General features: G+C 43.6%; 1 protein-coding gene across 1 annotated transcript in view; it reads right to left on the reverse strand.

The window, feature by feature from the left end:
- drp2 (dystrophin related protein 2) overlaps nt 1–12,872 on the reverse strand; it is an 87,323-nt gene extending 74,451 nt beyond the window's left edge. Inside the window, exons 1-4 of the mRNA XM_078211664.1 lie at nt 12,728–12,872; nt 9,923–10,079; nt 8,573–8,690; nt 5,760–6,028 (exon numbers count right to left, since the gene is read on the reverse strand). Of these exons, the coding sequence (XP_078067790.1) occupies nt 5,760–6,028; nt 8,573–8,690; nt 9,923–10,079; nt 12,728–12,774 (591 nt within the window). The 5' untranslated portion in view covers nt 12,775–12,872. The remainder of the gene's footprint in view (nt 1–5,759; nt 6,029–8,572; nt 8,691–9,922; nt 10,080–12,727) is intronic.
- Between the last annotated feature and the right edge of the window lie 1,918 nt (nt 12,873–14,790).

Here is a 14,790-nt window from a genome sequence, read left to right on the forward strand (position 1 = left end):
CTCAATCTCTCTAGCAATGAAGGACAAAATTCCATTTGTCTTCTTAATTACCTGCTGCACTTGCAAACCAACTCCTTGAGATTCCTGCACAAGGACACCCAGGTCCCTCTGCACAGCAGCATGCTGCAATTTTTTACCATTTAAATAATAGTCCATTTTGCTGTTAGTCCTACCAAAATGGATGTCCTCACGTTTACCAACATTGTACTCCATCCGCCAGACCCTCACCCACTCACTTAGATTATCTATATCCCTTTGCAGACTTTCAGTGTCCTCTGCACACTTTGCTCTTCCACCCATCTTAGTGTCATCTGTGAATTTTGACACAATACACTTGGTCCCCAACTCCAAATCATCTATGTAAATCGTAAACAATTATGGTCCCAACACTGATCCCTGAGGCACACTACTAGTCACTGATCGCCAACCAGAAAAACACCCATTTACCCCCACTCTTTGCAGGTAATTGGGACTAGCTTAGTGGTAAAAACTGGGCAGCATGGACAAGTTGGAGCGAAGGGCCTGTTTCGAGGCTGCAAACCTCTATAATTCAGCCAGCAAGACAGAACTGCATTATCGAATCATAATGATGTAATTTTAACATTACTCAAATTATCCAATAAATTTTATGTACTGGGTTTGTAAATTCTGCTGAGAATATATTTCTGATTGTGTAGGATAATATAGCACAGTACCAAATGATGGTGCAGGAAGTGAAGAGGGCATTGTTATTGAAGATGCTTTGGGTTGATTGGTATACGGAGATAATATGGTTCTTTAAAGGAACAGCTAAGGAACATTTGGATTTTTAAAAAACTCAGGAGGAACCTGATAGCAGTCAAGACCTGCCAGTTAACCATCGTGGCCGTATATGGTTGGTTCACAAGGCAAGGGTTTTGCAGTGCAAAGCTCAGAGGGGGCAAGGGTGTCCAGAATTTCAGTGAAGCTCCACAAGGCAATCACTTAGAAGGATCTATTTTTTCTATTATTTCCTGGAGCAATTCCTCATTGAGTTGCTGTAGGCTTGGGCAAAGCCACTTTTATTGACCAGGGACCACAAGGCTCGCAGCGCACAATCAAAATGAGAAAAGAAGCACAGAGAAGAAAAGTAAATCAACAGACATACCAATCACAGAAATGAGTTCCTGCATGAACTTACTTGCAAATTACTGAATAGGCCATTAGATAATAAAAAGATAATCATAGAGATGACAAAAGCAAAACAAAAACAGACGCTTCGTGATGAAGGACCATCTAGACTCGAAACATTGGCTCTACTCCCTCCTCACAGATGCTGTCAAATCTGCTGAGATTTTCCAGCAGGTTCTGTTTTTATTGTGATGGAGATGACAAAGTCTAATTGCCAAGGTGTCAGCCTTGAATCATTGGTACTCGTCTCATTTCTGAATTCAGGCTCTTTCCTCACTCCAGGATTTTGTGCATAACCGAAGCTGACAATTCAATGTAATTCAGAACGATCGCTGCATTATTGGCGATGCCATTTTTCAAACAAGATGTTAATCTATGTCATGTCGTTAATTGAGGTGGATGTAAAAAGATCCCATGCTATTATTTGAAGAGAACACAGCCGTTCTCCTGGTATCCTGGCCAATCTTTCTCTCTCACCAACATCATTAAGAACAAATTATCTGGTCATTATCACATTGTTGTTTCCGGGACCATGCTGTGTACAAATTGACTGCTGCATTTTGCTACATTACAACAGTGACTACACTTCAAAGGTACTTAATTGGCTGTAAAGTGCTCTGGGACTGAATGCTAGGTTTTATATAAATGATGGTTCTTTCATTATATTGCTTTTTCCAACCAAACCAATATGCTTCTTTTCTTTTGTGTTCTGATAATGCCAATATCAGAATCTGTGTCCTCTTATTATAGATGCTAATTAACCTACAATGTATTTCCAATAATTTTTGTTTTTCTTTCTCCTTTTCAGTTTTTTAAAAAACATTTAAAAGTGGCCAGTTACATAGAACTACCTGAAATGAAATGCAAGCTCTCGAGGTTACAAGATAACAGAAGCATCAGCATTGTCTATTGAAACAAGGCACATTGTAATATGTGGCTTTCTCTGACAGGCACAGTAAGAAGTCTCACAACACCAGATTAAAGTCCAACAGGTTTATTTGGTAGCACAAGCCACAAGCTTTCAGAGCGCTGCTCCTTCATCAGGTGAGTGGGAGTCGTGTTCACAAACAGGGCATATAAAGACACAAACTCAATTTACAAGATAATGGTTGGAATGCGAGTCTTTATAGGTAATCAAGACTTAAAGGTACAGACAATCAGAGTGGAGAGAGGGTTAAGCACAGCTTAAAGAGGTGTGAATTGTCTCCAGCCAGGACAGTTAGTGAGATTTTGCAAGCCCAGGCAAGTCGTGGGGGTTACAGACAGTGTGACATGAACCCAAGATCCCGGTTGAGGCCGTCCTCATGTGTGCAGAACTTGGCTATCAGTTTCTGCTCAGCGATTCTGCGCTGTCGTGTGTCATGAAGGCCGCCTTGGAGAACGCTTACCCGAAGATCAGAGGCTGAATGGCCGTGACTGCTGAAGTGTTCCCGAACAGGAAGAGAACACTCCTGCCTGGTGATTGTCGAGCGGTGTTCATTCATCCGCTGTCATAGCGTCTGCATGGTTTCCCCAGTGTACCATGCCTCGGGACATCCTTTCCTGCAGTGTATCAGGTAGACAATGTTGGCCGAGTTGTAAGAGTATGTACTGTGTACCTGGTGGATGGTGTTCTCACGTGAGATGATGGCATCCAATTTGATGATCCAGCACATCTTGCAGAGGTTGCTGTGGCAGGGTTGTGTGGTGTCGTGGTCACTGTTCTCCTGAAGGCTGGGTAGTTTGCTGCGGACAATGGTCTGTTTGAGGTTGTGCGGTTGTTTGAAGGCAAGAAGTGGGGGTGTGGGGATGGCCTTGGCGAGATGTTCGTCTTCATCGATGATATGTTGAAGGCTCCGGAGAAGATGTTGTAGCTTCTCCGCTCCGGGGAAGACTTGGATGACGAAGGGTACTCTGTCCGCCTTGTCCCGTGTTTGTCTTCTGAGGAGGTCGGTGCGGTTTTTCGCTGTGGCGTGTCGGAACTGTCGATCGATGAATCGAGCGCCATATTCTGTTCTTATGAGCATCTGGAGACAACTGAACAATGAGGAACACTACAGACAGTTACCCGCAGAACCGACCAAAGAAAACACCCGTCAACTCAACAGACTGATCAAGATCTTTGATCCGGACGTTCAGAGCACCCTCCGTGCTCTCATCCCACATATTCCCCGCGTTGGAGATCTCTACTGCCTCCCGAAGGTACACAAAGCCAACACACCTGGCCGTTCCATTGTATCAGACAATGGGACCCTGTGCGAGAACCTCTCCAGCTACGTCGAGGGCATCCTGAAACCCATTGTACAAAGAACCCCCAGCTTTTGTCGCGACACTACAGACTTCCTACAGAAACTCAGCACACATGGAGCAGTTGAACCAGGAGCACTTCTTGTCAGAATGGATGTCTCGGCACTCTATATCAACATCCCCCACGACGATGGCATTGCTGCAACTGCCTCAGTACTCAACGCCGACAACTACCAATCTCCAGATGCAATTTTACGACTCACCCGCTTCATCCTGGACCACAACGTCTTCAACAACCAGTTCTTCATCCAGACGCATGGAACAGCCATGCGGACCAAATTCACACCTCAATATGCCAACATCTTCATGCACAGGTTTGAACAAGACCTCTTCACCGCACAGGACCTTCAACTGATGCTATACACTAGATACATCGATGACATTTTCTTCCTTTGGACTCATGGTGAACAATCACTGAAACAACTATATGATGACATCAACAAGTTCCATTCCACCATCAGACTCACCATGGACGACTCTCCGGAATCGGTTGCATTCTTGGACACACGCGTCTCCATTAAGGACGGTCACCTCAGCACTTCACTGTACCGCAAGCCCACGGATAACCTCATGATGCTCCACTTCTCCAGCTTTCACCCTAAACACGTTAAAGAAGCCATCCCCTACGGACAAGCCCTCCGTCTACACAGGATCTGCTCAGATGAGGAGGATCGCAACAGACACCTCGAGACGTGGAAAGATTCCCTCATAAGGACAGGATATGGCGCTCGACTCATCGATCGACAGTTCCGACACGCCACAGCGAAAAACCGCATTGACCTCCTCAGAAGACAAACATGGGACATGGCGGACAGAGTACCCTTTGTCGAAAAGTACTTCCCCGGAGCAGAGAAGCTACGACATCTTCTCCGGAGCCTTCAGCATGTCATCGATGAAGATGAACATCTCACCAAGGCCATCCCTACACCTCCACTTGTTGCCTTCAAACAACTGCACAACCTCAAACAGACCATTGTCCGCAGCAAACTACCCAACCTTCAGGAGAACAGTGACCACGAACAACATAACCCTGCCACAGCTATCTCTGCGAGACGTGCCGGATCATCGACACGGATGTCATCATCTCACATGAGAACACCATCCACCAGGTACATGGTACATACTCTTGCAACTCGGCCAACGTTGCCTACCTGATACGCTGCAGGAAAGGATGTCCCGTGGCATGGTACACTGGGGAGACCATGCAGATGGGCTACGACAGCGGATAAATGAACACCGCTCGACAATCACCAGGCAAGAGTGTTCTCTTCCTGTTGGGGAACACTTCAGCAGTCACGGCCATTCAGCCTCTGATCTTCGGGTAAGCGTTCTCCAAGGCGGCCTTCACAACACACGACAATGCAAAATCACTGAGCAGAAACTGATCGCCAAATTCTGCACACATGAGGACGGCCTCAACCGGGATCTTGGGTTCATGTCACACGATCTGTAACCCCCACGACTTGCCTGGGCTTGGAAAATCTCACTAACTGTCCTGGCTGGAGACAATTCACACCTCTTTAACCTGTGCTTAACCCTCTCTCCACTCACATTGTCTGTACCTGTAAAGACTTGATTACCTGTTAAGACTCGCATTCCAATCATTATCTTGTAATTGAGTTTGTGTCTATATAAGCCCTGTTTGTGAACAGATTTCTTCACTCACCTGATGAAGGCGCAGAGCTCTGAAAGCTTGTGGCTTGTGCTACCAAATAAACCTGTTGACTTTAACCTGGTGTTGTGGGACTTCTTATTGTGTTTACCCCAGTCCAACGCCACCATCTCCACATCATTTCTCTGATAGGTCCAGGGATATGGGGGCTGATTTTTCTAAGCTTTGTGCCCCCGTCATCCCTATTTTCTGTACACAAAGCACAAGGGAAATGCGGTGACTCCTTCTGCCAGCTTGCTACCAAAATTGTGTTTCATTTGCATTTCTGGGGTTATCCTCTTTTGAGTTAACATAGAACAGTACAGCACAGAACAGGCCCTTCGGCCCACGATGTTGTGCCGAGCTTTATCTGAAACCAAGATCAAGCTATCCCACTCCCTATCATCCTGGTGTGCTCCATGTGCCTATCCAATAACCGCTTAAATGTTCCTAAAGTGTCTGACTCCACTATCACTGCAGGCAGTCCATTCCACACCCCAACCACTCTCTGAAAAGTTAATACATTTAGTGTTCTAGTGTGCTCGAGTATAAAGTATGATTTCTGTCACCAGCAAGAAAGGTTCAATTTAATAAGTCATCATAGAAAAAAGTGCTTCTATTTGCCACACCAACTGGTCCACATTTGTATGGTAACTATTGTGATTAACTGTACCTTAGTTGTCTCAATATGTTCCTGCAATGAGTCAATGAAGAGATCTCCCACAGGTTCCCAGGAATCTCGAACAGCTTCAGCCTGGTCCAGGGCAAGACTAAGTTCATCCATAGTTCCTTGGAGTTCTAGAAGTCTCTCCATCGTCCTCTCAATGTGTCTGTGCCGGTCAATACAGCGAGCACTCAGCTTCTCCCACATTTCACTCGAGACATTAGCCTGCTTCCAAATGAACCGACTCACATTTTGGATTTTCTGCTTTGGTGACATATCTGAAATCATGATTCATTCAAATTTCAGAAACAGAGTATGTCCCCAGAGGAATCTTGTACGCCGGCTTAATGAAGAGGATACATGGGTAACTCGATAATGAAGAAATTATATTGCCCAGTGACAGTCCAGTTGTGGCCACAACATAACAGCTGTCACTGCTATTAGGGGATAGTAAGGTTTAGCCAGTGGTGATATGAAATACAATATACAATAGACAGAGATAAAGAGATTTGCGGTTTAACACCTATTTCCATCTCCAAATTGGACAAAACATGGAAATGATGAAGAGACATACGGCAGCATATTGAGATTAATCTTTTAAAAGGATACAACATTGCGGATACATTAGGTTATGATTGTAGGAAAATAATTAAAATTAAATAACTCTGAGCAAAATGGAATGGGAAAGAAGAGAGAATATAGAAAAAGAGGGATGAGGCAACTTAAAAAATTACATTCGATTAGTGTAGTCACACTGTGTTTGAATTAACAATTTATAAACTGTTAATTCCAAGGGCACACTTATTGAACTTGAATGACTAGCTGGCTAAGGGTCAAGCTTACTGCATTACCTTCAGACTGATTTGAATTACTGGCTGCATGAGCCATAGTCTGGGTGTGTATTGTAGCAACTTAAAAGACAATGCAAGGAAATGAATGACGATATAACATAAAGGAGGTGATAATGTAATGAAAACCCTGAAATATCACTGAGGCCATGGGCTTTTATTCACACAGGGCTAAGGTCCAACAAATTGAATAGACGGCAGGATCTTGAGTCCACTCTCGCCATCTGCGAAACTGCCGGCAAGAGCTCAAGATCTGGCAAAACCCAGAAGTCACCGACCTTGCCGGTGAGATTGCAACTTCCAATTTTCACTGCCACTTGCCGGCAATGTAATCAGGTTCATGGCCACAATGGGTGTGAACCTGATTTAAATACATTTCCATGGATTTCAATATGATTAACTCGCTCCCATCACCTATATTGACCCCCACCACTGCATATTCACACTGCGCCAACGTGGTTTACAACAGGTTCACCCAGACATGAACCTGCTCTGGCAATATTCACTTTCACGCCCCCAGGGAAGAGGGACATGGCCAGGTAATGACTTGGAATTTCCTCCCAGAACAGGTTGGTACCATGCCAACCTGACAGTGATAATCTTGCAGTGCCAACCTGTGCTGGGGACAGTGCCAGCGGCAGATCACGGTGGGAGTCTCATGGGGAGGGGAGGGAAATCACTTGTATGTGGTGGTGGCTAGGAGCAGTCATGGGAACTGGGGATCCCGGCAATGGCCGTTTGGGGGAGTGGGTGGATGCCGGCATTGTCTTTGTGGGTGAGGGGGCATGGGGGGGGGGGGTTAGGGGTCCGAAGTTCAGGGGGAAGGGGGGGTTGGGTGCTAGCACTGACTGTTGCGGTGGGGGGGGGGAGGGGTCCGATGTTTGGGGGGGAAGATGGGTAGTGTGCAGGTTCCGACTCTGAGTGGGGGGTGGATCGGAGGGAAAAGTACAGGCTCTGATCAGTGAGGGGGTGGAGGATGAGGGTGGGGGGTTTGAGTGGGACCCTGAGACCTCCGTGGTGGGCTAGGGTGGGTGTTTAGTCATGTTCTGATCACAGTGCCTTTTAAACATGGTACCGGATCTCAGCGTAGCTGGTCTTTACCGACATGTTTAGGCCCTGACTCCCTGCATGACAGTGTGAAACTCATCCTGCTGTTTCTTTTCGGCAGTGTGGTATAAATCGCTTTCTCACCGGAACCAACACTGCCAAATTCCGGTAAGATCGCCCCTCATTTCAAATGCCCAGTGCTCAGCAACAAGAGGTATCTAACGGGAGGCCAAATGTCTTTTTTCTCCTGGAGGTCTTTAATGTAAGAGTTTTAACAACATCAGGTTAAAGTCCAACAGGTTTATTTGGTAGCAAATACCATTAGCTTTCGGAGCGCTGCTCCTTCATCAGATGGAGTGGAAATGTGCTCTCAAACAGGGCACAGAGACACAAAAATCAAGTTACAGAATACTGATTAGAATGCGAATCCCTACAGCCAACCAGATCTTAAAGATACAGACAATGTGGTATTTTTAAGATCTGGCTGGTTGTAGGGATTCGCATTCTAATCAGTATTCTGTAACTTGATTTTTGTGTCTCTGTGCCCTGTTTGAGAGCGCATTTCCACTCCATCTGACGAAGGAGCAGCGCTCCGAAAGCTAATGGTATTTGCTACCAAATAAACCTGTTGGACTTTAACCTGGTGTTGTTAAAACTCTTACTGTGTTTACCCCAGTCCAACGCCAGCATCTCCACATCATGTCTTTCATGTGACAGGGACACCCTGTATTACCTTGGCCTCCAGAGGACAAATCCAGAATAGGGCCACCCAAAGGCTGTCTTTACAAGTTTAGGGAAAATTGACATTCTTTTAAAGGCAGCATTTCCACCGGTGTTGGTGCCCAAGAATAGTCCAGGAATTTTCCTCAGTTCTTATGTTACATCGGTACAGCTTAGGTCATAAAGCAAGCAAAAGGAAATGATGACCTTTGTCTTGTGCTGGTTCTTCCGTCTCGTCGAGAGGATGTTGGGAGAGGAATGCTTGGGCTGACTCCAAAGTTGCCAGGATGAAGGGTCCCCGAGTCTTTACATCTTCCATGAAAGCCTTTAATGATAGAAAGTGGAAAGTGGAGCAGAGATCAAACATTTAACTTCTCACTCACCAGGCTCACAAATTTAGCTTTAGTGACAATGTTATTGAACTTTTCATAGATTCCCTACAGCGCAGAGGGAGGCCATTCGGCCCATCAAGTCTGCACTGACTCTTACTCAGGCTTACCCCATTACCCCACTAATCTATATATGTTGGGACACTAAGGGGCAATTTTGCATGGCCAATCCACCTAACCTGCACATCTTTGGACTGAGGGAGGAAACCAGAGCACCCGGAGGAAATCTGCACAGACATGGGGAGAACAAAACCAGAAGAGAAAATGCTAGAAAATCTCAGCAGGTCTGGCAGCATCTGTAAGGAGCTCCTTTGTCAGCTCTTTCCTCTCCTTACAGATGCTGTCAGACTTGCTGAGATTTTCCAGCATTTTCTCTTTTGGTTTCAGATTTCAGCATCTGCAGTAATTTGCTTTTATGGGGAGAACGAATGTTCCTGAAAAAGTGAAAATGCTATAGAAATTATGGGCAGTCTACACTGTTCACATTTTTCTATGTTATCTGCTAAAATAACAATGTGGTAAGGAGCATTTAACCTATGAATGCATATACTGCAGCTCTTAAACAAAAGGTTTCAACTGGGGGCAGATTGTGTTTGAAAACTGACAACTTCATACACCTGAGATGGTTAAAATAGTCAGAATATTGGGACAGAACTGGGACCAAGCCATTTTCGATATGAAAGCAGAGAATAGTATTTCACTGGACAAGAAACCAACTTCTTAGAGTCATTGCTCATCCTGATATTGTGACACTCTTAATTTTTTGAGTTTTAAATGAAATGACTTTGGTCGCTTGTTAAATTATAAAAAATGGGAAGATTCTCTTCTGTGGAAATTAAGACTCCTGTTCAGGATAGTTGCTTAGCCCTACATGTTTCCACTGCTCTCCTGGAGGCACCAGTGCCTGTCTGCAGGATGGCAAAAATAACACATGACCCTTTTCTTCCCTCATCTTGAAACAAAGAAGAATTTGCCAAACGCTTCTTTTTTTAATTAAGACACTTTCCCTTTAAGAGGAGTTCGTAGCTTCAGACTTTAATTAAAACATTTATTTAATCCTCAAGACAACAGATTCATTCTAATTTTCATAGAATGAAATGGAATATTGAAAAATGCAAAACACCTACCTGTCACCGAGTCTTGTTTTCCGAACGAGTGGGTAACTTACCGAATGGAACTCATTGTACCGCTGCACCGCACCAACATCTCCGGTGAAGGGAAGCTGTTCAGAAAGTTCTTCGTCTTTCAGGGTTAGCCAGTCAATGATCTCCTGCAAGGACAGCTGCAGCTTGCCACTATGATCAGAGAGTGCCTCCAACCGAGCCCTGAGACACAGTGAGGGGATGGGAGTGAAGGGGAGGGATGTTGAATAGTTTTCAAATGTGTAAAGAGATCTTCAATGAAGGTAAATGGGGTGGGAAAACAACACATAAGATCGCATAGCGTTCCTGAGGCTGGCAATGAATCAATGTTTCATTTGTGGTTGTGCTCCTGACCCCCAATGAACATTTTACTGGAGGTCATCTTCAAAGAGATGCCTTCTCTTATGTTGCTGATCTATTGGTTCTCTTATATTGCTGACCTATTTTTTGCTTCCAGCAATGTTTGCAATTGACAGGAAGGCCGCAGAACTGGGAAACTGTAAAGGTGACCAAACATGTACTGGGGACCAACATCCACTACAAATACTATCCCCATGACCCCCCCACTGCACCCTTCTTTCTTTCTTTAAATTCAGGATAGCCAACAGTTGTACAATTTACTGCTATTCCTCCCAATACTTTTCTCCTGTCTTCACTAGCCTTTTGTCAATGATGGAATAAATAACTTTGCAATTATTGTGGAACCATATCCTTGACTTCACACAGAGTAGATTGTGTTTATCATTTCCAGCCTGGACATGCTGAATTCAACCTTTTGCTTCAAGACTTACAAGGCATATTTTCAGAGTCTGCTCAAGCTCATTAAGGTTTCCAAGGTCCCGAAGCTAAATTAGATACTCAAAAATTGAATACTCAAAGATAAAACTCACTTAGAAAGACATTTCAGATTCAATCCCTTCTGGATATATTTTATTTAAAGCAAAGAGTTTTGTAAATCAGATTTAAATCCTTCCTTTGATTCTAAGCAGTGGTCATTGGTGAGTAAAGTTGATTTATATTAAAGCTTTCCAGGACTCAGAATTCCTTCCGGATTATCACAATCGCCTGGGGTTTCTTGTGAAAAACTCTGGCCAAAATTTTATTTTTACTGAAAATATCGACAGCAAATGGATTTCAATTTCTTAAGTGAATTTTGTGCATATTAAGGTAAAGGACACCAGTGCAGGAGAGGAAAGTATTTTTTTTCATATTTTGTTATCCAATATTGACATCAAGCAATCCCAGGGCAGTTGCACACAGGCAGAGGCAAAGGAAACCACCTAACAATGTGTTTCAGTTCAGATCCTGGAACAGCACCTTCTACATTAGGTAATGTTCTATCCCAATTGCCAGTCATCATCATGGATTCTAACTTAAATTACTAATTTGGTCATCATTCGGGTTGCTTTGTTCACAAGCTAAAATTGGGTGAAGACTGTCTCAAACACATTTACAATCCTTACAAGCTCTTACAGTCGTGGCTGCAGTGTGAACTATCTACAAGCTGCACTTCAGCAAGTTACTAAAGTTCCTCCAACAGCACATCCTAAAGTCAACTCCATAACCTAAAAGAATCAGGGCAGGAATTACTCAGTTAATGGTAGGGCGTTGGGGAGAGTTATAGAACAAATAGATCTAGGGGTACAGGTTCATAGCTCCTTGAAAGTGCAGTCACAGGTGGACAGAGTGGTGAAGAAAGCATTCGGCATGCTTGGTTTCATTGGTCAGAATATTGAATACAGGAGTTGGAATATCTTGTTGAAGTTGTACAAGACATTGGTAAGGCCACACTTGGAATACTGTGCACAGTTCATGTCACCCTATTATAGAAAGGATATTATTAAACTAGAAAGAGTGCAGAAAAGATTTACTAGGATGCTACCGGGATTTGATGGTTTGAGTTATAAGGAGAAACTGGATAGACTGGGGCTTTTTTTCCCTGGTGTGTAGGAGGCTTAGGGGTGATATTATAGAGGTCTATAAAATAATGAGGGGCATAGATCAGTTAGATAGTCAACATCTTTTCCCAAAGGCAGGGGAGTCTAAAACTAGAGGGCATAGGTTTAAGGTGAGAGGGCAGAGATACAAAAGGGTCCAGAGGGTCAACTTTTTCCACACACAGGGTGGTGAGTGTCTGAAACAAACTGGCAGAGATAGTAGTAGAGGAGGGTACAATTTTATCTTTTAAAAAACACTTAGATAGTTACATGGGTAAGATGGTATAGAGGGATATGGGCCAAACATGGACAATTGAGACTAACGTAGTGGTTAACAAAACGGGCAGCATGGACAAGTTGGGCTGAAGGGCCTGTTTCCATACTGTAAACCTCTATTACTCTATGACATGGTAAGGCCACACTTGGAATACTGTGTACAGTTCTGGTCACCATATTATAGAAAGGACGTTATTAAACTAAAAAGAGTGCAGAAAAGATTTACTAGGATGCTATCAGATACTATGACCTCTATGTTCGTGAAAAGACCAGTACCTCTACACCCATTCGCACACCCCACCTTCTGAATCTCACACTATCGTGACTTGAACGTATGTTATTAGACTTAGGTAAAAATCTGATCACATTGTAGGAACACCTTCACTAGAGGGACTGCAGTGATCCCTGAAGAAGGCCCAACAACATCATTGACAGGGCAAGTAGGGTTGAGCAATAAATGCTGGCCTTACCGGTAACATCCACGTCCCGAAAAAAGAATGAAAGAAAAGACTTTGATCACATTAGTGAAGGCTGAGCCGTTAATTTGTCTCCAAAAGCTTAGCACAAGTTGTGCCTCATCACATGATGGTCTAGAGTGAAAACAATTAAATTAGTCACCTGATATTTTGGGATTTCTTCTTAATCTCGCTCCAACAGAGGTTCATCTCTTTGAAGTGCTGAAATTATGTCTGTGATTTAATTCTTTTGTTTCCTTTGTTTGGCTTTTACATTTGTTCCTGGCATCCTGAATCAATAATCATACCTATAAAAATAATTAAAATTAAACACTCATTAAGACCAGATGTATGAAACAATTGATTAGTATTAGATTTTGGCCTGTGCTTTCAATGGAAAGCTGTATTTGCATCTTTTGCCAACAGATGCTTTTCACTATTGGTTATTTATGGAAATTAATAAAATGGCTTGAAATATGTTTTTTTTAAAGTAATATTGTTATAAGGAATAAAAAAATCCTATCACCTCGCATTTAAAATGTATCTTATTAAAATAATTTTATTACTGGGAATAAAAAAACTATCACAGCACATTTAAAATGATTCTGTAGCACGTCTTAAACAACTAATGATCGATAAATTGGTTTATGATGAACACTTCAAGAATGCACCCGTGGAGTTGCAATATTTTGTGCAAAGTGGTGCAGAAGATGGTCACCAACAAAGGCCTGGATTTTGTCATCAGCCGCATTCCTGACTTTGTAACTGGAACTATGTGCCACTTACGATCTCTCTCTGTTTCTCTTTTCCCACGCAATTGCAGAATTCTAAGTGCCAGCAGTGTGTGTGGAAAGCACACATGACTCAGCCACGGGGGAAATATTTCATTGGTGAAACCTGAACTCAACTGACGATGCAGTAGGTGCAGGTGGTTTGTAAAAAAGCCTCTTGGACAAACAGGAAGACTCTGCATCACGGCGACAAGTTTGATGACCAACTTCATTGCCATTAAGATAAGACTTGAAAGCACAAAAGTGGTGTTTTCCAAAATTAAATTTCACTTTTAAATATTTCACGTTTGATTGATTTGCACGGTGTCACAGTGGTTAGTACTGCTGCTTCATAGCGCCAGGGACCCAGGTTCGATTCCCGACTTGGGTCACTGTCTGTGCGGAGTTTGCACATTCTCCCCATATCTGCGTGGGTTTCCTCCGGGTGCTCCGGTTTCCTCCCACATTCAGAAAGATGTGCTGATTAGGTGCATTGACCCGAACAGGCGCCGGAATGTGGCGACTAGGGGAATTTCACAGTAACTTCATTGCAGTGTTAATGTAAGCTTTACTTGTGACTAATAAATAAACTAACTTTAATTTCACTTTATTCTTGTATGCATCATCGTTATTTCCTGAGACTAGCTGAGCCAGAGTTTTAAATGCACTGGCATGCCTTAGGGTTGACGTGCAGTGATGTTTACAATGGAGATAAGGATATTTCCTTTATCATGGAAGAAACAATTTGCTGTGTTTTTTCACTCTTTAATTATTGAATGTTTATGTTAGTGTCCAGTGTTATATTCACTGATCTGTGGCATATGTCTGAATGTGCAAGCTCAGCTGGCCCTCCCTTTTACATGCATTGTAAAGGACATTGTCCGAAATGACTCTCAGCAGGAATAATTGAAATGTTGTGAGAGGACTCAAAACTCTGTAGGGACTCTGCCAGCCAATGCCCTGAGATGGATACACCTTTTGGACAGTTCTGACCCTGTCCTTGAGGTCCCTAATTTTTTTACTTTGGCTGAATGTTCCCCCACCACCCGTCCATCACACCCAGGATGCCAGGCCTTTCCCTCTTCCATTCCTCCATGCCCCAGATCCCACTCGGCAATCCCACTCACCATTGACTCACCCATACCAGTCCTAATAGCTTCCATGCAAACTCCCACTCTCCTGCACGCTTCCCAAGTTAAACAAGGAAAACCGCTCTCCTTACACTCAACTGCACAAAGCTGACTGACGCACGCCACCTTTAAATAAACATGAACCCGCAGCCATGAGATTCTCACATGCTGCTGTCTTTATCCTGAGGGTAGGACTATATTAAACATTATTTCATGTTAATGAGTGACATGTGAATGTATCACAAGTACAAACCTGCCACAGGCCAGTGTGGTGTTCAACACGCTGCAAACACACTGCTGACTTTAGCCCTACATCTCAACCCGCC

Source organism: Mustelus asterias, chromosome 4 (assembly GCF_964213995.1).
Source record: "Mustelus asterias chromosome 4, sMusAst1.hap1.1, whole genome shotgun sequence".
Taxonomy (NCBI): domain Eukaryota; kingdom Metazoa; phylum Chordata; class Chondrichthyes; order Carcharhiniformes; family Triakidae; genus Mustelus; species Mustelus asterias.